This window comes from Ursus maritimus, unplaced genomic scaffold (genome assembly GCF_017311325.1).
Source record: "Ursus maritimus isolate PB19 unplaced genomic scaffold, ASM1731132v1 scaffold_17, whole genome shotgun sequence".
NCBI classification, from domain to species: Eukaryota; Metazoa; Chordata; class Mammalia; order Carnivora; family Ursidae; genus Ursus; species Ursus maritimus.
This window is the reverse complement of record NW_024424119.1, coordinates 2,687,225-2,711,937: the sequence shown is the minus strand read 5'-3', so window position 1 is coordinate 2,711,937 and position 24,713 is coordinate 2,687,225. Positions and strand designations below refer to the sequence as shown.

The following is a 24,713-nucleotide window of genomic DNA, read 5'->3' as shown; positions in this document are numbered from 1 at the left end:
AGATTTTAAGTACGTTATTATGACAAATATCCCTTTAAAAACAGAACTCTCTATTTAAGGAAATGTTAATCAGCTGAAAGAAAAAAAGCCAATTAGTTACATGCTGTTAGTTTTGTTCCTCATTTGTCATATTTACTTGATGTCTGCAGAAGCGGCTTATTCATTAGAATTAAATTAGACAAATGGCACCCTCATTTCTTCCCTTCCCTTTTGTAGTGTGTAGTTCTTTCTGTGAATCGGTTTTAAGCGATTCTCAGTTGGCCAATCAAGTTACTGCAAATCTGAGTTGTCTTCTTAACCTTTAAGAATTTTTGATAAATTCCTTCTTGCATGGATGTTACTAGTAGATTTCAATGGTTCTCCCCCATTAATGTCTAGCTCTATCTAATATAGTGTACTAAGGGGAGAATTTTGTCCTTGAAGGAACACTTTGTTAAGGATGGTCAAAGGGAGCTTGCTGGTCTTAGTAGGATCTATCCCCTTAATTTAATAACAATAACTGCTCATTGGGCTTATCTCCTTGTCTTCAGAGAGCCTAGCAACTTGAAATCTGATAAGACATCAAAGTGTTATGATCGTTAGATGCGAAGGTACTGTGCATTTGTTATATCTAAAGAAACAAACTAACCTCTTAGAAGCAAAAATCAGTCCGCAGTTTGTGACTCCTCTTGAGCTGTGTAGGGAAGAATAATCTACCAGATTCCCAGAGCTAGTGTCTGTATCCTGAGAATGCATAGTCTGTGAAAACAGCAAGTGAGTATGGCAGACATGTTCTAGAATATCAGCCATGCCTCTGTTCTGACTCATATGCATGTTTAGCTTTTCCGTTTTCCATTTAGAAAATAGACTTTCTGGGTCTAACAGTAATTTGACCTCTGCAGTGCCCAGCATTAGTTTAATGAAAGGTCATACTCCTCACTTGTCAAAACCAGGTTGAGCAGAAATGCATTTGCAAAGCACAGGGCTGACAGCTTTAGGTGAATAGCAATGGCGGTCAGCTATAATAACGGAACAGTGCCTATCTCAGTACTGGTGCTTGTAAAGTTTTAATGTCCTTCTCTCCATCTTTAAAGTCTTAATCTCTCTTTCTCGTTCTTTCTCTTTCTTCCTTCCTTTCTTCCTTCCTTTCTTCCTTTCTTCCTTCCTTTCTTTCTTTCTTTCTTTCTTTCTTTCTTATCTTCTTTTCTTTTCATTTCTTTTCTTTTCTTTTCTTTTCTTTTCTTTTCTTTTCTTTTCTTTTCTTTTCTTTTCTTTTCTTTTCTTTTCTTTTCTTTTCTTTTCTTTCACCAAGTGTAATATTTGGTGTATCTCCAAGTGTATCTCATGGGATAAACGTGGGGATTTTGATTATTCAGACCTGAGGCTCTCATATTGTGTGACTTTTTAATAGAAGTCTTTGTTTTATGCTTTTATGTGGATTCTCTTCTCTTCCTATATTCAGAGCCTGACTTAAATTTGGGTAATATCCATGACAAAAGGAGGCAGAAGATTCATTTCATTTCTTTTAGTAAGCTGAGATATTAGAGAGGAGGAAGTAGTGCTATGTATTCTTATACCCCTCTGAGAATAAGCACTTTTACTTGCCTCAGGCATTTGTTGGAGTTATTAAGTTTGGTCTACTCTCTTTCCCATTCCTTTCCTTTGGCTGGCTGCCTTGCATTGACAGCATCAGTCTTAGAGTTTGACCAGCCAAGATGATTATTTATGGAACAGTCATGCTCACTGAACGCATTTTACTACATTATCTAGAAACTAGAATAATGGCATTTATCCTTTTTGTGGTTTGGATTTTGTGAGCACATGTAGAAAAATTGACATCAGATCCCATAAGAAAGTCGTGATTTTTGTCTCTGAAGGGTAACATCCTTCTTACTTAAAAAAAAAAAAAAAAAAAAAAAAAAGCTCTGTGTACATGCACTTGATATACCTATTTTTTTAAAATGTAGTGTGATTAATTTCATTTCTTGTTTTCAAATAATACATTTAAGGAGCCTTATCAGTATTTTTTTTTTTTTTAAGAATACTGGGTCACTATAGTGGTATTCAGTAGAGTTTAAGAAAACAGTCCAAGATCTAAAGCAGAGTCTAACTGGTTATTTTAATAAATTTTCCACAGTTCAATAGGTTAACTTCATTACTTGACCTCACCTACAAAAATAAATTCTTTATAGTAGTATCCAGTGGCAGATTTGAATATTTGTGAATATTAGCACGAAGACTTCAGGTATGACCAGAAAAGGAAGGTAAGCGAGAAACACATCTGAACGTTGGAATAGTAGTCACATCACCTCCCTGAGAATATGGGGGGATTTGCCTTCTGTGCTTTCCATTTAGAAGTCAGATTTCTATGGTTAATAGTAATTTCATTCCATAGTGTCCCCACTCACTGGGATTTAGGAGTCATTGTTCTAGGAGTCATTGCCTATTTGTAGATTGTCAGAATCTCCAAATTTCCTTCTGTGTGTGTGTGCGTGTGTGTACATGATGAGAAATAGGATGCTATCCCGTAAACAAACAAACAAAACCAAACCTGGTGCAAAAAGAATGGCATCCCATATTCTAGATTTACTTAATTTCTGATTAGTACATAGTCAGTTTATACCATAGCCCTTTACCTCATTCACACATTCTTGCAAGAAATTTCAAAACAGAACTTAAAGAAGAAAACAGATTGTTAAAATTCATTTTCATTAAGGGTCAACAATTTTTGAGCTATGTATTTTGAAAAGGAAGGTTCCAAAAAAGACAGTATTGTACCATTTCATATAGCAATGCAATACATTTTATTTTTCCAGGGAAATTCCCTAGGAATTTTAATTGCATGATTATAATTTCCATATTAGATGCTGAGAAGTGTGTGGTTATTATCAATTTGCATTGTTTGCAACAGCAGAATGAAAAACATAAACACTTCTAATATCATTTTTGTTTGTTTGTTTCCAGAAAAGTGACATCAGTGTACAGTGTTTTTTATTCTTCTCACTGTTAGTCATCTCAAATCATTTTAAGTACTTCCAGCAGTTCTGGTAATCATCTAGTTTGTACTGCTACCCGGTGATGTTGCAGGATGTGATATCGAGCAGGGCTGGGGGAGCTTGATTTCTTTCCTAATATTCCTGAACAAACAGGGACCTGCGTTCCCACTAGTTCTACTGTCACCAAGTTGAATTGGCTGATGAGGTAGAGACTCATTTCCCAGCACCAACGTTGCAAAGATACCTCTCCCCACTCTTCTTTCTTTCTTTCATCGTGAAGATAATACACTAAGCTAGAAAACCTTAAAACTGGAAGGGATCTCTGGAAAATAATTTATTTTACATTTCATATTTTTGCAGTTAAGAAATAGGAAAGTTAGGGAGCACCTGGCTGGCTTACTCAGTTAGCATCTGACTCGGCTTCAGCTCAGATCATGGTCTCCAAGTTGTGAGACTGAGCACCATGTCAGGCTCTGCGCTCAGCATGGAGACTGCTTGAGCTTCTCTCTCCCTCTGCCTCTGCTCGCCTCCACCCATGTGCTCTTTCTCAGGGCACACTACTCTCTCTCTCCCTCTCAAATAAATTAATTAATTAAATCTTAAAACAAAACAAAACAAACAAAAACAACCAGAAACAGGAAAGTGAGACATTTTTCCCCCAAGTTGATACATATACATTATGGTAGAGCTGAGATGTGAGTCTGGCCTCCCTGACTCCAGGAAAACCAAGATGAGAGTCAGGACATCCCATCAAACCAGCAGGAGCATCACGTGGGAAATGTGAAAACAAGGCAGAGAAAATATGGTGATGAGCAAACAGGAACATTGTTATTTTCTTCTTTCTTAAAATCTAAGGGTTATTTTCAAAATAATGTTAGCTACAGTTGCTTAAAACCATTTTTTAATAATATTTAACTGAAAAACAGTAGGAGAGGAAATTTGTAATAGGAATAAGAAAATGAAATGGAAAAGTAAGATGCTTTTGAATTAAAAAAATTTAATTACAACATAACTGCAAGAACTCAAGGATGTGAGAAAAATGCAAAGAAGGAGGAAAAATAATGAATATACTTCCCCTCCAAACCACCATTGGTGTTTTAGCACATTTTGTCCCATCCTTTTTGGGGTGTATTTTTCTTTATTATCTGATACCCCTCATATTGAATTGTGTATGATGCTTTTGTGGCTTATCATTGAATCACAAGTATTTCTCATGTCATATTATAAAAACTTTGTCAATATAATGTTGGCTGTTTGTATGATGTTCTATCATCACACTGTAGTTCATTTCACTGTCAATTCTAATTTTATTTCATATTTAGGGTACGTATAGTCTTTGCTAAATAAATGGCATAGTAGATAACCTTGTGCATAAATACCCATCTTCATTATTTAATTTTCATATAATAGATTTCTAGATCTGGAAATGCAAGATGGATAATAAGTAGGTTTTGAAGAGAGAGGGTGAATGTTAGGAGCATTTTAAGAAAGTAAAGAACATTTAAAAACCCTCTAACCTCTAGCCGAAATCTTTAGGAATCTTAAAGTCTGCATCTTTCTTTACAGGAATTCCCTCCCCCCCCCCCCCCCCCCATGACTTTGGAGGCTTCTTGACTCATCTTTTATGCAAATTGTGAAGTTAAGTTTCAAGTAAGGCAGAGCACAATATTTAGGTTAAGGAGTCACTTTACCATTTTTTCCTATTTCTGTTTCTTGCCAAACCTTCTAACTCAGGGCTGTATTTCTTGTCTCTTTAAAATTTCCTAGAATTTCTCTTAAATGTCACTAATTTTAATGGCTTAGCAGTGGCAGTGCTGCTTTCTGGCAGTGCCCTGATAATGGCATCAAAGCAAAGAGCTAAAATTTTACTCACTTTGATTGATGAGCTCATTTTGTTACAGAGGACAAATTGGATTTTTTTTTATACTGGTAATAAAAATTAATGTGTGATGTTGCTTTTCGGATGTTATTGGATCTCTGCCTTAATACAGATTTCAGCAATAAAAGCACTAGTGGATATCTTGACCAGAAAGTTACCTCCCTCTCCTTTAAACTACCCTTAAAAGTAAAAGGTGCTTTTCTAATTTTGTAATCCTGGTGTGTGCACATATGTATGTGTGTATTGGCCTCAGTGGGGTTGAGGGCTGTGGGGAAAGCAGTGGCAGTGGGGTAACACTCTGTGTTTCAATTTTCCATGTAATTGTGATGTTTATCTCTTTTTATTTCAGCACCTCCAAGGTTTACAAGAACTCCCGTTGACCAGACAGGGGTCTCTGGAGGAGTTGCCTCTTTCATTTGTCAAGCGACAGGAGACCCAAGACCTAAGATTGTCTGGAACAAAAAAGGAAAGAAAGTCAGCAATCAGAGATTTGAGGTATTAGGTCCATTGTTCTGTTTCTCTGGGGGAAAAATGTGTCCGCCGTATCTTTGGTTTGTATATTGCTTGTTTTACTGTGATATGAAGTGTGCTAAGATACGGCCTTTTTTTTTGTTGCTTATGTTGGAAAACTTAGTTCTAAGTGGCTTTCTGAAAGGGAATTTGTGGGTCAGGTGACTAACGTTTGTATTTAATTGTACCAGGCTCAGTGTTCCTGGCTTCCATCTGTCAGGCTCATCCTCAGACTGGTTCCCCTTAAGATTGCAATATGGCAGTCTCACATCCTCCCACAACCAAGGCTAGAAGATGGGTGAAAGCTTCCTATGCTCCCAGCTTTTCCTTGCTTGTCCCTGGACTAGTGTATATGGACAACCGGATGGTAGAGACCAACTAATTTACGTTAATCAGAATCTACCTCTGTTGTTGGGAATGAAGTCAGTTCCATCCAACCCCATGGCCTGGAGTGGGGAAGCAATGTTTTCCCACAGGGGATTCAGGTGCCTATTACAAAAGGAATGGGTACTGGGCAGCAAATGAAGTTGTCCACTGCACCTCACAGCTGTGTTTTACAAGTACTATGAACTAAAATGGGAAATTAGCTCCAGTTGTTGGGCTAAGCACTACTCTGGAAGAACATACCCAACCAGGTTGATATTGCAGTTAAACCCTTGAATAAATTCCTCAAGAAAGCTCAGTGACTTGAAGATGATGAGGCATAATTCAGATATTATTTTGAATGTTTTTAAGGAGACTAATGGTTCAGAAATTTGCTCATTTTTGGAGGAGAAAAATAGGTAATAAGATATGCAGAGAAAAATTGGAAGAAGCACACAATAACATACTTGAATTTTAAGACATGGAGAGAATAACTTGATTCTTAGAGGATACAAAGATCTCCAAACTGCCCCGAAATATAAAACTCACTTTCTCTTACCTGAGTTTCTGACATACTTCATAGCCTAATTCATAGTTTGGCAAATTAAAGGCAATTTCTAGTTAAAAGAAATATAGCAAGTACAAAATTCAGAACATTTTGATTTTACTAATTTTTTTTACCAGTTTTCACAGAGCAATAAAGGGTCCAGATGCCTTATAAATGGTATAATTAATTACACTGGTAGAAATTTAAATGTAGACTGCAGTTTACAAATGATAAATTTAAAATTATGTTTGTTTGAAAATCAAATACCTACAGTGATTAAACATAAAAAAATCTTAATCATTGAGAATATTTCCTATATCATGTAGAAAATGATGTGTGTGTGTGTGTGTTTTAGTTTAAATGAAATTGAATTTTTTATCAAAGAGGAGTTTCACATCATACTTGCTGGTGACAGTAGGTTCTTGACAAACTCTTGTAACAAAGATTAAATTATAATAGTAAACATTTGAAAGCATGAGCTCTGCTCATTACATAATTCCTAATGAGAATCATATAAACACAGCCAAGGAAAATTAGTTATTTTTACATGAAGCATGTATATCAAATAGTGTTGAGTCTTGGGTTGAGAATCTTTAAAATCTGTAATAGTATATATGTATTTTTGTTTGTTGTTGTTGTTTTGCAAGTTTATAAAGCCTATGAGAGCTCTAAGTGAGACTGGTTTTGCTGCTTCTATCTCCAGTGGCAAATAAAATGTCTGGCTTAGAGTAAGTAGGGCACAATCAATCCTGGGTATTAAATAAGGTTTTCAAATTGGAAATTGCAACACTGGCATGTAATGTATAGTATAGTGTTTGTTGAAAGAGGATGGGTCTAACCCTAGGAAATAGTTCAGAAATATAAACGTATAGCGGCACATAACAGTTAGTCATTAAGAGAGTAGGAAGAAATTTTTTTTTGTTTTCTTTTTATTGCATCTATATGAGATGATGGATGTTAATTAAACCTACCGTAGTAGTCATTTCACAATACATGTAAATCAAACCATCACTTTATATGCCTTAAACTTTATACAGTGATGTTTTCCAATTATTTCTCAATAAAACTGGAAAAAGTCAAAATTTAAATGTGCATTAAGGATATTTAAACCTTTCTCTACATTAAGCCATGAGATGTTCATAAATATATATATTTATAAATACATATATTTATTTTTATAAGTATATATAAATGTTTATAAGTCAAATGTTTATAAATATATATAGATGTTTATAAATATATATGTATATTCAATTATGGCATACTTGTCAAAGAGTCTAGTAACTATGAAACTTTTTCTCTCCCATCATGCATAGTGGATTCGTTCTCAAATATATGCTTAATAAAGTTGAAAATAAATTGCAGTGCATTGGGAAGTGAGACATTTTGGCTATCTCTGTGAATTTAAAACATAGATAGAATACAGAAAGGACCTGCAGTGGATATATTTTAAAAACATTCTATCTTTCTTCCATATGTTGACATAAGCACATTTACACACAAAATCAGGGATTGAACATCCCAATAAATGTATTTACAAGGCATTATCAATTCATAATTTGGGCACATGGATCTATTAGTCACAGGGAAATGTAAAAATCCTCACCAAAACCAGAAAGCACAGCACCTCAGTGAGCAGCTGAAAGAACACAGCATAAAGAAGAGACAAGCAGAGGATTCCTCAATTCTGTACCCATATTTATCAATCTCATCATCATCGTCATTATCATCTTTTGAAGTAGTGCTTGAATTAGCTGACAAATATCTAGGATTGCTAAACTGCTTCAGAGTATAGTCCATAATGATAGTGAATTCAGGCTTACTCTTTAGGACATTAATTTTCTGCCTGGTGAAGCAAGCCTCCATTTTACAGCAAAAATGCCCTAAAAATGCAGGAAACACTAAGCTAGAACAAATACTGGAATGATTTATAGCAAAATTAATGCATGCCATCAGTCTCTTAGGTTGTGAAAACCATCTCGTTGGCTGCCTAAGTATTAGATTTATGCAGTTTCTCTTCATGGTTTGCTCATCTGTACTGTTCAGGGTGAAACACTTTAAGCCAGAAGGGCTGTCTGTGGTGGTATGCATTATGTCTTCACCTTACAGTCCAATTATTGAGTAGATCCACATATGCATACGTGCTGTGAGAGGATAATTTGAGAAGGTTATCGATCATAGCAACAAGTCTCTTGCAAAATTAACAGGGTCAAATTGTCCTAGATACACATACTAGAATATTTTCATGAGTAGACCATGGATGGTTTTCCGTAGACTTTGCATTTGTAGTTACATGTCTTTCCCTTTGTTCAGGAGAAGATTCATTAAATTAAACCAGTAATTCTGTTTTACTACTCTGTATCAAAATTCAGTCTTAAAATGCTGCTGTGTTTATTCTGAGACAAAAGACTGGTTCACATTCTATTAAGGTTTAGCCGAGAGGTAGACAATTGTAACAACACCTGTGACAGCTATTGTTTCCTCTAATAGGTAATAGAGTTTGACGATGGATCTGGATCAGTTCTCAGAATACAACCCTTACGGACTCCACGGGATGAGGCCATTTATGAATGTGTGGCCTCGAATAATGTGGGAGAAATAAGTGTATCCACCAGACTCACAGTTTTGCGTGGTAAGTACTCAAGTACAAGGTTGTTGCTTGTGTCATTATTGAATATCTGTATTCCTGGTGTTCTTTTGTAGGACCACTAAAAAAAAATTAGAGTTGTCATGACACTTAAGTGGGAAATGAATTTAAATACGATGGTTAAAGGGTGAAACTTTTAAACAGAGAGTGGGTGCCTTTTCTCATGGGTCTTGAAGAATACTATCCAGGTAGAGAAAAGAAAATCTCAGAGAAGTACTGATTTCCAATGCCAAATACCATTATGATTTTTGGTAGAGTACCTAGAAAGCAAACAGGACATGCTAGTCTTTTCATGTTAGCATTGCTTCTTTGTGGATTCTTTGTATCAAGGTTGGCCACTACTTTTTACAGATTACCACAGTTGACATTGATGTTTGCAAAATTGAAGGAACATCTTCTACCTAAAGATGAGTTCCTTAAAAATGGAGAAATTGCGAAAAACAAAGGCAACTTATGTCTTTATGTCAAAAAATATGCTTTTATTTCTGTCTTTTATGTTTCTTGAACTAATATTTGTTAATGCAAAGTGAGTGGAAACAGTATGCCCCCTGCTGTGTTTCCTACTATGTGGCTTATGCAGTTTGACCAAAGTATGAGATGACTTGTCAAATCTCCAATACAGTGGGTCTGCTTTCTAGACTTTCTTTAGAATGGCAGTACTAGAGAATAAAGGCTAGGGATTAATAACACTCTGCTGTGTATCTCTGCATCAACATTGTGTGAAGAGGTAAGAATATTGCCTGAATTGGCTTATCTAATGTTGACATCTCCAGACTAACACTTCTGTGCCTTTATGTCTTTCTCTATCACACACACTTTTATTTGTTTTTTCATTGTTTTGCTTTGAACTTCATTTTTCTTGATTCCACCACTTATGAAAATAAACTTTCTTAAGATGAAGGGAAGTAGAAAAAAGGGATCAAAATTGCAATACCACAGAGGAATATAACATGGATTAAGAACATTTGTTCTCCACTCCATTTTTCCCCCATTGTGTGATGTATTAGCTTTGTATGTTTTATAAAATCAAAAACATTTCCTTCTAGATCTTTGGTAATCTTTGATTACCAAAATCAATTAGTTAATCCAAGAAGCCTAGAAAATGAAATTATTTACTCACATATCTTAAAATATGTTTCAAATATTGTAACTCTCTTACTAAGTCTCAGGAGAAATACTGACCAACTAGATATAGATCTTTTAAATGCATGTAATAGAATAATGCTTAAAAACAAGTTAGTCAGATTTGAGCTACATTTCTGTCCATTATGAGAAGCTACATTCATACACAAAGTTCTCATCTTCCTATAAACACACTGAGATGTTGATAAAATATCTGAAAATAAAACGAAATGCATGGTTAGTCTTGCAAACAAGAAAGAAGTTTCCAGGTACTAAAAACAGAGAATCTCCAGAGAATAGACTATTTATAATCTCATAACCCAAGATAAGAACCAGAAGGACTATATGCTTTAGGGCTGGAGTTTTAGTTCTGCAGCAGCACATAGGCTTATATAAAATAAAATGAAAGTAAGAAGAGCTAGACCAGCTTTCTGCATAAAGGTGAGAATTCTAGCACTACTTCAACAGTGCAATACTCAGGACCTAGAAGCAAACATAAAAACTGGTCAGATACAGTGACTCGCAGAGTGTAAAAGAGGCAGCCATGCAAGTATTCACCTCACAGAGATGCCCCCACAATTCAGCATGTACAACCCCAGATGAGGTCATTCATACCCAGATGGGTCATAACTACCAATTCTAAAGCATGAAAGCCAGCTCTAACCAATGAAGCACAGTAAGCCCACTCAAGGAGAGTAGAAATCATAGTCTGTGAACTACAAATAATTGAACTGTATGAATGGGTTTGAAAAGAAATGTATTTTAAAGATTTGAGGGGCACCTGAGTGGCTCAGTCGGTTAAGCGTCTGCCATCAGTTCAGGTCATGATCCCAGGGTCATGATCCCTGCTCAGCGGGGAAGGTGCTTCTCCCTCTCCCTCTGCTGTTCCCCCTGCTTGTGTTCTCTCACTCCCTCTCATCAAATAAATGAATAAAATCTTTTAAAAAATAAAGATTTGAAAAGGTAATGGAAAGACTAAAATCTCTCAGGCAAGAATAAGATATTAGGGGGGAGAAAAAGCAGATGGGAGTTAGAAGTCAGATTTTAGAACTGGAAGGAGTTTTAGTGACTCTGTTTATGAAGACTCTAACATGTACTTCAAAATATATGTACATATGTGAATATACGTATATGTGTTCACATAAACTTAGCAGGTCTGAAATTGTAGAATAATTTCTTCAGGTGTTCACATCTGAAGCAAACTCAGACTCATTTGTTAATTTTCTTTTAAAATTTAAATCTTCATTTCTTTACCTAGTTTAGAACTAATGCTGTTGTGTAGAAAGTGTAATACAAAGGTACAATAAAGTCAAATTTACCAAAAACCTTTTGTTTTTCCTTTACCTTCTGACTTCCTTGAATTCACCCCTTAAAAGGAAACAGTGACAGTCATTTGGCTTGATTTAATCTTTATGCATTGATGAGGAGATTAGCAAAAGCTTCGGAAGAAAATATCATTTTACTTAGACTTTCACATGGATTTATGTTTTCCTGCCTCGCAGCTGATTAGGGACCCCCATCTCATCTACTTTAATCAACAAGCTCCCTATAAAACAAATACATGTGAGCATTTTAATATGATCTTGGCTTTCTGTGTGAATAGCTGTCATATGTAAGTACATTTGTATGAAAATTTATGATTCTAGTAAAGATAGTTAAACCTTTTTTTAAAAGACTATGTTTAGCAATTTTGGAAATGTTTCATGAGAAAAACTCAAAGGTATTTTGGATAATGGGAAAGTAGTCTAAACATAACTTAGAATACTTTTCATATATCCCTATGGGATGAAATAAATGGGTTGGGAATTATCTTTGTTCCCTAGGGTTACCTCTTAGTTTAAAATTTCTAAATAACTATTTATAATTCTATTAATGATAGTCTTGACAAAATATTCCAGTAGTAAAATCACATTCATAGAATGTGAACATGGTGCACAGTTAATTAAAATGAATGTGAAGAGCATCATACTACACCTGATGAGCTTTGTGCCCATTTTAAGTTTACTTGCTCTTGCAAATCACCTTGGCAGATACTCAAGCTCTGTGCTCCGCTGTTGGCTGGAACTGCCATACACTTTCCGTCAGTGGCCCTCATCAGATGCCCATTTCATCCACATGGGTCATTTACTCTTTCCCTACTTTGCTGACAATGCCAAAAATGTGCCAACTGTCATGATGGGTTTTGTCTAAGTGGACTGGATGGAGATCACTAATTTATTTCACACAGGCTACTAGAGAACCTAATTAATTGGAGATTTAAACATCTGAACTGTGTGGCTAATGCAGAAGACAGTGAAATAATACTCTGACCACCCATGTGCATTAAAGGGAGTATTTCAGGGGAAACTTTCCCTCTGTAGCTCGCTTCAAATTACCCTCGCTCTGAAAAACTGTTTTCATAAGGAAGGATAACTACAAGCTCAGGCTGAACATGCCCTGGAATGAGATATTTAGGCAATTACCACTTATACACTGTGCATCGTAGTTCATAGAAGAAGTAGTGGGAGAATGGGGAGTTGAATGCAGTACTTAGGGCCCCTAGGTCATATTTTAATTTTTTTGGCTGCTCTGCCCATGGAAACACAAGCAAAAACCAGCTCCCTTGTTCTACAGTACTTGATGATGCTGATGTGTGTATCTGTGATACACATGTTTTCCCTCTAGAGCAGAACTTTCTCAAGGCTTCAGGTGTCACTGAGAGGTTATTAAGGGCTGAGACTTGCCTAATTGTAGAATTTGAAGGTTTTTTAGATTACAAATGAGGCTTTCAGGGGCACAAGTAGGACCAGAGAGGGTGTTTTTAAGAAGAGGATCATTATCCAGATGGATTTAGTTCTTTCTGAATGTTTGGTTCACTGGTCATAATTTCTTACTGATCAAAGATTGTCAGGGGCAAATCTTGTAGTATACATTTATATAATGATTAACTGGGGATGAAAATGTTCTCTCAGTTACATGTTGCCTGCCACTGGGCAGGGAAAGTGAGACGTTACTAATTTTGCATCTAATTGTCTGACTATATGTCATGTTTCTTGATTTAGATATTTTTCAAATGGTATTCAGAAAATACATGTATTATTATCATCCCAAACTGCATGTAATACATTATTTTTTTAAACATAGCAGATTATTTTTGGAGACTTGCTCATTCCCAAACAGCACTGCCCCCAAAACTACCACCAGCACTACCACAACAAAACAGAGTATAAACATTGTTACTCTTACCTACTTAAAGGAAACTAGCTTTTTCATAGAACACATGTAAAGTAAAATTATTGCCTAAAAAGATAACTAAATATGAGACAATTTAATTACCTAGCTTTGCAGATGTATTTTATGAAATGAGACTTATGTTTACTCTACACAAATGCATCCTATCTTATGAATGGTCATCATCAAGACAATATATAAAATTCCCAAGTCTCAGTCATGGGTAATTTGAGTTCCAACTCTGGCTCTGTTCCAAAATAGCTATGGCATCTTGAGCAAATGTGTTAACTTCCCTACTTCCCTGTTCTTCTTCATTTATCATTATTGTTATTTTTATCTTCATGTGCCCAGAGAAGGCAGACAATGGACTGGGATCACTGACATCTCTTCTCTCTAGCTTCCTATGATTCAGTGACATGCCTATTTCAGAAGCTAGTTCTTGCAAGATGGAAAAAATATGCTCCCAGAAGGTGACTGTAACTGAGATAGTAAAACACACAGCGAGCAGTTGGATGAGACAGAGAAGGCATTTCATTGGGAGATGGAGAGAAATGTTTGCATAATATGTCGGTTTCAAAAAATGTAAGCCATTATAGCAGTTGTTAAAAAAAAACAACAACTTTTACAATCTTTCAGGGAGAAGGCAGTCGACGCTCTCCACCATTGTGCAGTACCCTGTGATCAGAATTAGCATGTTCATTACAGTCTCATTTTATTAATGCCTCTTTTTGAAGATGAACACAGTTGTCCCCGCTGTGAAAATGGTACTTTGCTGTTTATGTTATAAAGTGGTCTCGGCTGGGGATCCAGGCTAGGAACATTAAAGAACAAAGCACAGCTGCTTGACTGTCACACAAAAGGATTTTTATGAAAGACTGAAACAAAAGGCAGGGTGGCCAACACAGAACAAACTTGCTGACAATTATGGTACTGAGTGAAGATTACTTGAAAAGGCTCATAAAATAGTTGAGTAGTTAGAATAAATTGATAACAACATGATAAAGCCTCCTGTGTACTCCACTTCCTTGCTGAAAAGAGGGGGCGGTGGGCAGAGCCATGAAAGTACACAGAACCTTCTGACTTCCGGTAGTGAGATCTTGAGTCCTTAAAAGTAGCTGTTTTTAATGTGTTAGTGGTCATCAGGGCCGGAGCTCATGTGCACAGGTCCATGGGAGACCGTTGTGAGGAGAGATGTGAAAACTGATAAAATTTGGGAGAAAGTGCACTTGTGAGATGAGGCTTTTTCATGTTTCCTTGTAAGCACCATTCTGTTGGTGATGCATGCTGCTTTCTTTGAGTCGTTATCACTAGTTTTTCCACACTGGGATTATGTCCTAAAGGGCTCAGAGAAAATGAATGCACTTGTAAATCATTGGATTTAAGTGAGAACAATTTTTTTTTCTTTTGGCTTCTTATTATTTTTAACAATTTTAGAAAGAATATTAAGTCATGTGAGTATTTACTATCAATTGGCTATTAATGGCACTGTGGAAATGTTGATCTGGGAGGGAATTTGGTGTTTACCTAGCCGAATCTCTTATTTTTGATGTAGGAAACCAAGGTCTAGAGAGTTCGAAATGATTTTTTTTTTTTCTTGATCATACAGCTAAGATTTTCTTTGGGTTTCACCCAGTCAGAAATAATCACCACTGTATTATGCTGTGACAATGTATTCTAGCCCTTAGGTTATTTACTTTTGATGTACTTATAAAAGATATTTTCCTGGAAGAACAATGTTCTTTCAGCTGATCAGCCACAGACAAGTATGACATGAAAGACAACAGTGCTAATGTGCCATGGGTGTGCAAAGTGTGGAAATGTCCTACCTTGATGATACATCATGGGAGGAAGAGACTTCTGAATTGAGGCTTAAAGAATGTAGGATTTTATCAGGCAGAATGAGTGTGATAAAGTATTAGGGATAGAGAAAAGTTTCATGAACATAGTTGCATAGGTAAGAAATTGCTAAATATGTGGCAGTAGATACAAGTGGGTTCTCCACAGAAATGGAATAAATATGATATATATATATGATTTATTATATCATAATATATATATGATTTATTATATCATTTTATACACACACACACACACACACACACATAGATATATGATTTATTATAAGGAGATGGCTCATGCTGTTAAGAAGGGTTACCACTCCCAAGATCTGCAGGGTGAGTTGGTAAGCTGGTGACCCAGGACATCTGATGATAGAGTCTGAAGGTTGTCAGGCTTGAGACTCAGGAAGAGCTAAGGTTTCAGGATGAGTCTGAAGACAGGAATAAGCTAATGTCCCATTTGAAAGGCAATTAAGCAGGAGGAATTCTCTTACTGGGAGAGAGTCATCCTTTTTTTTCTATTCAGACCTTCAACTGATTGCCTGAGATCCACTCACATTAGGAGAGGCAATCTGCTTTACTGGCTCTATTGATTTAAATGTTAACCTCATCCAAACCCCTTACAGTAACACTCAGAGTAAGCTTTGGCCGACTACCTGACCATCTTATGGCCCATTCAAGTTGACACATGAAATTAACCATCACAAGTGGGTATAGACAATAGTACCTCAGAATAGAGTAGAAGTAAAAAGGAGTAATGGAAGAAAATGAGGTTGGGACATACTTCATTGGCTAAAGGGAGCAAACTACACAAGCAAGAAATCATGTAACTAAGTTAACGTAAACTGTCTCTATATGATTTGAAATTTGCAAAGGGATTTGCTAAAATACTTAAAGTAATATAGCATGCAATTCACAATCCTTTATACATAATTGATATTTATAATTTAAAACTGAATATGTAGTTGACTTTCATTGATAAAATTTGAACAATTAAAAAAAATCAATTTCCTGGCTTTCAAAATTAGTTTTATTTTAAGCTACTAATTAAGATGTAGTTTTAAAAGTTGTGCATGCATAATTTATTGGGACTTAGGGCATGCATATACCAAATGCCCCATCTAAGGTTTAATTATCAAAATCCTAATTACATATCTCCTTAAAAGAGCATGTAACTTATTTTTATCTTATTAAAAACAAACCAACAAACAATGACTTGTGAATTAATGCCACATGAAACACAAATACGATGACATGCATCCTAATTTCCTTAATACATTTTATTAAGTAACAGGAAGATTTAAAAACTATCTTATCAATGGTCTTTCTAAATGAAATTGTGTTTTAATTTACATGTAAAAACTTTCCATGCTTTTTTTTTGTATTTTTAAGCTTTATTCTTGATTTTTAAACTTCACTTGCATAAATACATACTTTCGCACAATGGTTTTTTTCTAACTAATATATATAGACCACAAGTATATCCCTGTTAATTTTTTTCTCATGGTTTATGATATGTGTGTTTGGATGATAAATTTGATACCAGTTTGGGTTTTCCCAGAAGATATCCTAATTTTTTTAAGTATAACGCCGAAAGGGCTATTTAGAGAATGAAGCTGTGTATCCTGAGACCGGCAAATCAATATTAAGTTTTCAGCGGACATTCGCACTTTTTTTGTTTGTGTGTGTGTTTGTTTAATTCCTTTGGTATCCGCAGATCTATCATTTATCAGACAACTAGAAAATCAATTATTGTGGAAAACTATTACATAATAAACAATTTAAGGCTCCTTAATAAAGTTAGTTAATAATGATCAGTACTTATACATTGTATAGTTAAACCAAAAGTTCTGTTGGGGAGGTATATTTGTGTATATAAATATGTGAGCGTGTGTTTTGTACATTCAGTGTTTACATATAGTGTATGTATGCCCTGTTTAATTTGCTTCATAGCACTCTTCACCATGTGAAATTGTACTCCATTTCTTGAAACGTTTATGCGCCCCTCCCCCCTTTGCATATAAGCTCCATTGCATTTTTCTCTGGCCTTGAAAAATCCCTAGCATTTACTGGGCACCCAAAAAATATTTGTGGATGAATGTATACACATAAAGAAGGACATATAGATATGGTTGTGTAAGCACATATGATGTAGTAAGAGACCATTTGGGCAGTAATTAATCTAACTTTACTTACAAAAGAAGAAATTGATCCTTATTCCAATAGCCATTGTAGGATGCAAGGTGAGTTTGAGAACCAGAAATCCAGACAGACAGAATGGATGCTATAAAGAGGGAGAGTTGAAACAGAGGGAACTGCCATGGGAAGGAAATATTCTTTGTAGCTAGATAGACAGGGGTTCATATCAAGAGTCTACTGTTTCTGACTCTATGGGGTTAGACACATTATGTGAGTCTAACCTTGAAGCTCCTCATCTTTAGAGTGGAGGATAATCTTAGCTGTGTTTTAGGGTCATTTTTAGAAATTAATGACATATGTGTAAAGCATGTGGCACAATGATTCAAATACAAAAGTTGATGAAAATGGTAATTTCCTTCCTTCTCCCTTCATTGTCCATTCAAAGCCAAGCTGTTTGGTTTAGCCTTCTTACACTCTGTTGAATTTCCAGCATCTAGGACAGTGCCTGGCACATAATAATTCAATAAATGTTCATGAAGTGAATGCATGGCTGTGATGACGGAAAGGGAAGATCAGCAATCCTGGAAAATAAGTTTGCTATGGCTTATAAAACATTGCTTAGCATAAATGACTGAAAATTGACTTTGCATATGGAAATAAGGTGATATGAGAGTCTGAAACCACGCATGTGTTACCAAGTTATTTGGAATGACTGAAGATCAAGTATTGGTGCAATGATCTCTAATATGCAATACCAAGAAATTTAGCTTCATTTTTTTCCCTCTTACATTTGTGCTTAATGTTGTATTAACACATATTTCCATAGCCTTCAGAATGCTTGTACATTGGTACCTAGTAGGCAGTTGCTTGGACTGCCTCTGTCTGACTAGGGTCATACTAAAACATAGCCTCAGTTCTATTACACTGCACTGTCCTAGGTCGCAAAATAGATAAAAACCTTTAATTGTTTTTAATGTCTGTGAAAATGCAGTATCATTAGTTATATATTTTAGAAGAAGTAAGAAAATTTCATACATCACTGTGCCTGGGTGACACAGTCCGTTAAGCAACCGACTCTTGGTTTTGTCTCAGAGGTGTGAGATTAAGCCTCGCTTTGGGCTCTGCACTCAGCTCAGAGTGTGCTTGAGATTATCCCCCTTCCTCTTGCCCCTCCCCCTGCTCTCTCTCTCTCTCTCTTAATCAAATAAAATAAATAAATAAAGGGGTGCCTGTGTGGCTCAGCCAGTTAAGCATCTGCCTTCGGCTCAGGTCATGATCCCAGGGTCATGGGATCGAGGCCTGCATCAGGCTCCTTGCTCAGCGGGGAGCCTGCTTCTCCCTCTGTCTGCTGCTCCCCCTGCTTATGTGCTCTCTCTCTGACAAATAAATAAAATCTGAAAAAAAAAGAAAAAAAGAAAATCTCATACATGATATCAATATTTAAAGAGGTAATAGAAAAGGTTTTTGTTTGCTTGGTTTTTGTTTTTGTCTTTTTGATTATCTATGCTACCACCTTTGGCGTATGAGGTTTTAGAAGGTGTGGTTATGAGTTCAGGTGCTGCCAGCAGACACATCTGAGTTCAAATCCTGACTCCACTATGTGCTCTGTGGCTATGTACACATTTCTCAACGTCTCTGAGCTTCAGCTTCTTTGTCAAATGGAGATAATAAAAACTGCTCCCTAAACTTGAGAGAATGATCACATAAAGCTTTCTAGCAAAGTACTAGACCCTCAGTAAATGTGAGTCATTGTGGTGAATATCATTATCCTCACCAATCTTTTTATCGCCAGTACTACTATTATAATTATCAATAAATAATTTTAAATTTTTTTGATTAAAGATCACTGCCATATGTGCGAAGAATTTTCTGGTGTAGGCAGACCATCTTTCTAAGTCTAGAAAGACACATCATTTTACAGTTGTTAAGTCAGGTTGCCTTGTTCAGTCAATAATCCTGTGGTCCAGATGGGTGAGCCACCAACTGACTATTTGGGCTCCACAGAGCCATTGAAATTTGAATGTCATCCTCTCATAAGTTATTGAGGAGTGTATTTTAGAGAAAATGAGATGAAGCTTTTCTTTTATCTTAAACAGAGTTATCTTCATGCTTCGACTGGAGGTTTTAAGAGGGCAGGCTTTGTTTTGTTCAAGATTTAGTGCACAGTGCCATGCTTGACACGTTATAAATTTTCAGTAAATATTTGTTGTTTGAGTGAACAAATGACAAGTTTAACAAAGAAGTTTCTAAATATTTTGTTTTCTTCCAGAAGTACTTCATTTCAGGTTTTATTAAAAAAGAAAACCCAAAACCTCAGAAATAACTGAATATGTTTATGTTGCCTCCACATTTAGAAAAGGCACACAGTGCATGAGAAGCAATTTGTATTATCCATGAATTTATTCATTTGATGATATGGTTCTCCCTTATCTCAGGAATTGTGTTAGAGGCTGGGAATAAAAAGGCGGAAAATACATTACTACCACCTGCCTTCAAGGAAGCTACAATCTTTTGACAGGAAATCATAATTTTGGTTCAAATGACAAGGCAGTTATACATATGATACTGTGGTTGGGGATGATGAGGTCTATTTTTAGAAGTGTGTTCACAGGAATTCAGTGTACACTTTTCTAAGCTAGCACCTGTGTAAAAACCAACGTCTCCTTGAGTGTTCCACCATATGACAGTGAGGTTTGTTGAAATGTAAGATGTGTTTGACATATGAAGCCTCAACCAAAATTAAACTCACCTTTTTTTCTGATGAGTAAAAATGTGCTGAGAGAAACTTATATTTTATTCATAAGGCGATTTGGGGTATACTTCGTGTGGGTTTTGAGAAAATATGATGCAATTAAAAAAAAAAACTTGAATCATTACCTTCAAAGTAATATTCCTATTTGTTTCTCTCCCAACTAATAGTAAAAGGGATTTTTATGGCTGCACTTACCATTTTTTATGACTCCTTTTTGCTCTAGGTAGAGATGACAAAGCATACCTAAATATGAAATGATTTTAACAAAATATCTTAAAACATTTTCTCCTTCGGAAGACTTCATTAAACAAAATTGATTTTCATAATAAAATATTTATTTATTAAAAAAATGGGAGGTTAGGTGTTTTTACCCTTGAGGAGAAATCATTAGCATATACACCAAAACAGGAACTTTCTTAAGATACACTGCTTCATAAGGCCTAGCAACTTGGGTTGGTGCCCTGTACCCTAAAGGATCTTCTGTTTACACTCTGGTTTTATGTATGTCATTATATCTTATGATGACAGATCTGAATTTCCAGGTATTGCCAAGCCTGTTGTAAACTGACATCAAGTGCTACAGCCGACTTACTGGGGAGTCCCATTAATCTTTGTGGCAAAGATGCATTAATGAAGTTAGCACTCACTGGCTCAGTAGCAAATGGAATTCCCTCATCTCAGCTTACAAACAGATAAATCATCGCCTGGGAGAAAGAGTCCATTCTAACTTAAATTATTTTTCACAGTAATTTACCATAAACCCACAACACAGAACCAAGGTAGGTATTTACTGCTAGCCTGCAGGACTGGGGTTTTGCCCAGAAGGACTGGAGCTTGGGCTAGTCTTGTCCCAGTTCCCTATCAACATGTTTAAAATATGTCTCTGATAATTTAAAAAGAAACAAAAAATGTTGACATAGTATGTTTCAAGGAAGCCTGACTAACTACATGCACAAAGCATTGATCAGGCTCAGAGGCCATTCTTCTCATATCCTTCAGTGATAAATCCTTAGTCAAAGACCCTCACCAAACCATCACTGTTTTCTCTTGCCAGAAAATCTATTGGGAATGGTAGAGGGGAAGTAATCTGGCATGGAGTTGAGGTAGAGACAGATTTATCCCTGTAGCTAAGGAAGCCTTGGTGTCAAGGCCCTTCCTTGCACAGTGTCTATCAAAGCCCTGGCAGGGCTCAGGAGTATGTGCAGTTGATTATATGTTTTTTTTTTTCCTCCTAAAATTTGTGAAAGTAATATTTTTGTTTTCGTTTTCATAAAGTAGGTCTCTAAAATTTTATAAACTTCAGACTTTACAAAATTTGGCTCTGCCACTGAGACAAAACCAAGGGAAAGAAAATCTGCATTGTTTTATGTATGATTGATTAAAAAAAAAAGATAGCTGTCCACGTGAATGCACGAATGTGAGTCTAACATGGAAGAGCTAATGTCTTTCCTGACTCACCCTCCATTGATTAGCATGGAATTAAAAGGATTTGCCCAGTGTTTATAATCCTGAGTTCCTAAGTTAATGAAGAATGTCTTAGCTTTGTTTTCTTTCTCTTCTGTTGCACATACAGTTGTATTCATGCAGTGAGTACAGACTGCTCTCTCCCGGAACAGAGTTGCTGTGCACTTTACACAGGAGTTCCATGTACTAACCAAACTTAATCTGCTCACTCTTATTCTTCCATTCGAAAAAGCCAGTTTTTCCTTTGCTTCTTCCATGTATCACCACTGCCACCATCACTGAGGCAAAAATAATCTTTTCTGCAAGACACTACGTATTCATAATTGTAATATAATCTAGTTTAACGTTTGGTGTTATTACTTACTGAAATTCAGCAGATGAATTTCTGAGCTTATTCTCTGTGACTATTTATATAGTCTTTTCTGTCACAGAAGAGACCAAGGGAAGTGCAGGAGTGGTGGGGACTGCTTCCTTCAAGGATTTATCTGTAAAATGAATATCTAAAAGATCCTCAGATTCCCTTTCTCAATATTGGATGGAGAAGGAAAGAGAGAAAGAGAAAAAGAAAGGGGGAGGGAGGGAGGGAGGAAGGAAGGAAGGAAGGAAGGAAGGAAGGAAGGAAGAAAGAAAGAAAGAAAGAAAGAAAGAAAGAAAGAAAGAAAGAAAGAGGAAAAAGAAGATTCCTATGGAATTAATAGTCACCAAGCATGCGAGTCAGTTTGGGAACGCATGAATTTTATTATGTTAGCATTCCTCTATTAGGTCCAGAGAAGATCCTTAACCCTGAGAGAGAAGACTGCTAAGTACATGATGGACTACTAAGGGAGGGTCTCTGTTCACAGGGACCAAAGTTCAAAAGTTGCTTGACCAAAATCTCGTAGATATTAAATGTGGTTGATCACCAGGTTTTCTGACTCCAAATCCTTTTCTCTGTTCACGACCTCATGTTGCCCTCTGGTGCTGTATTGCAAAGGGTACAGTTAATATAAAGCAATATGGATGAGTAAGAGGGATTGATTTTTTGGATCCCTAGTACAGGATGAGAACATGTGAAAAACATCTTAATGGTAGTGAGAAGGGCCACTGGGTTGGTTGTTTAGGGTCATTTTGTCATCATCCTTGAGTCTTCTTAACAATTAGGACAGAAAGAGAACTGTGAGAACATGGAAAAGTGGAATTGTGTTGAATGTAAGGGATGGTTGCAAAGAAAATGCATTAAAAAGTGTTCACTTTAAGGAAGGGTTCAGGACCCCCAAAAGGCTGATTACGAGAGTGCTGCCTAAACGTCTGTCTGAGGCAACCATGGGAAGTTAGAATGTCGGCACTGGTCATGCCAGTTGTTGGAACTGAGTTGACTTTCCCTTTAAAATCTCTAGTTGATGGAGATTACCAAGATCTCTTACTATCAGTCTGATAATCTAACAAGAAAATAGTTCTCCTTCACTAAGAAAATTGTTCAGAGAATCTTTGAGCACCATTCATGACTTCGTAAACAACATTTTTCATGAAAATCAACAGTCCAGAGTCAGCTTTGTTGTTCTTTTTGAATATTATCAGTTATTAGAATTGCTGAGGTAATTGGAAAATACCAAGCCCTTTGTATTTATAGTCTTTATTCAGTCTTTATCAGAGAATCAAGAGCATGGTAATCCCTTTTTCGGAGCTCAAATATCTTACCATTATAGGAAAATATTGTCTTTGCTATACTCCACAGAGGGCTATTTTGTGAAGTAAAGTGTTCTTTCACTGTCTGTCTTGAACAGCAGTTGGTGGAAACTTTACACGTCTTATTGTTGAGGAGGTGACTTTAAATTCTTATTTTAGGCAAAAGCATCTGCAAATTAAGACTGCAGAAAGCAGCAGTAAGAAGATCCTCACAGTTCTACTCAGTTGGACAATTCTTCATTACACTGACAATTTAATTGGGTGTAAAAAGAAATGGCAATTTAAAATCAAAGTCTTTAAGTGGGACAACCTACCAGTTTCAGAGTTAGTATTTAAAAAAAAAAATCAACAAGATTCAAAGAAGGTACATCTTTAGTTCTCTAGGTAGTTATTTCCTATTGAGTATGTTCTGTGCTGAAATTGCCCCATCAGTTGTGCCTTTTAATGGCAACTTTTGCAAAAGAGTTTGAAGATGAAGAGCAGAATAAATCGAAGTCACCTTTTTGTGCATGCACACAGACACATATAGAAATGCTTCTTTTTTTGTTTTTTTTTTTTTTTGGTTTTTTTTTGTTTTTTTTTTAAGATTTTATTTATTTATTCGACAGAGATAGAGACAGCCAGCGAGAGAGGGAACACAAGCAGGGGAGTGGGAGAGGAAGAAGCAGGCTCATAGCAGAGGAGCCTGATGTGGGGCTCGATCCCATAACGCCGGGATCACGCCCTGAGCCGAAGGCAGACGCTTAACCGCTGTGCCCCCCAAGTGCCCCCGAAATGCTTCTTTTTTTGAACATTTCAGTCAGTTTATTATTATTTTGGTTCTTCAATAACTACTGTTCTAATTCAAACAATTTGGATGTTTTGGGTACTTTTAAAAGGAATGAAATTGGTGTTGCTTATCTCATGAGGGTGAGGTTGTATTTGACTTTTCCATGCTTGTATGCCCAGCACATATGCAGTGGGCTCTGTCGAGCACTCAAATATTTGTTGAAATAATATGTCAGGTAAACTTTACAAGTTAGAATTGCTTGAGTGACATATCTGAGGTTGACTGTAGCCTAGTAATTAGGAATAGAAATAAATAACCTTCATATACCAGGTTTTGCACATTGACTTGATGAGCAGTCATCAGACGTTTCTCCAAAATGATACTGCAGTTCCTTCTCCTGAGAACTATACAACTCTCAGCCGCCTCACGTTGTAAGAAGGTAATCCATAGACCAGCCCTTATCAGCACCACTGGGTAGACATTTCCCTTCTCTTCTTCATCTTTCCCTTCTTTCTTCCCCTTTCCCTTCTTTCTTCCCTCTCTCCCTTCTTTCCACAAGTATTTTAGATAATTGTAATTAGTAGCCATCAATTTGCTTTACATCCATGACTCACCTCAATTTCATGAATTCTCAGATGCAAATATATTTATTTCTTTTATAAAGAGGGACCATGTTAAAAAAAGTATTTTTAAAGACGAGTATTTTGGACAAAAGCTACAGAAAGTAGAGGATGTTAGTGCTTATAAGGGTACTTGAATAAATGTCATCTCGTGCACTACTAGTCCCCAGTTAAACCATTACCAACTAAATTATTTCTAAGGAAGAAGTGTCT

The 24,713-nt window shown here is 36.2% G+C and overlaps 1 protein-coding gene across 1 annotated transcript in view; it reads left to right on the top strand.

Annotated features, from left to right (window-relative positions):
• The first annotated feature begins 4,938 nt into the window (after positions 1-4,938).
• PTPRD (protein tyrosine phosphatase receptor type D) overlaps positions 4,939-24,713 on the top strand; it is a 301,900-nt gene continuing 282,125 nt past the window's right edge. Inside the window, exons 1-3 of the mRNA XM_040632317.1 lie at positions 4,939-5,047; positions 5,204-5,349; positions 8,765-8,906. Coding sequence (XP_040488251.1) covers positions 4,939-5,047; positions 5,204-5,349; positions 8,765-8,906 — 397 coding nt within the window. The remainder of the gene's footprint in view (positions 5,048-5,203; positions 5,350-8,764; positions 8,907-24,713) is intronic.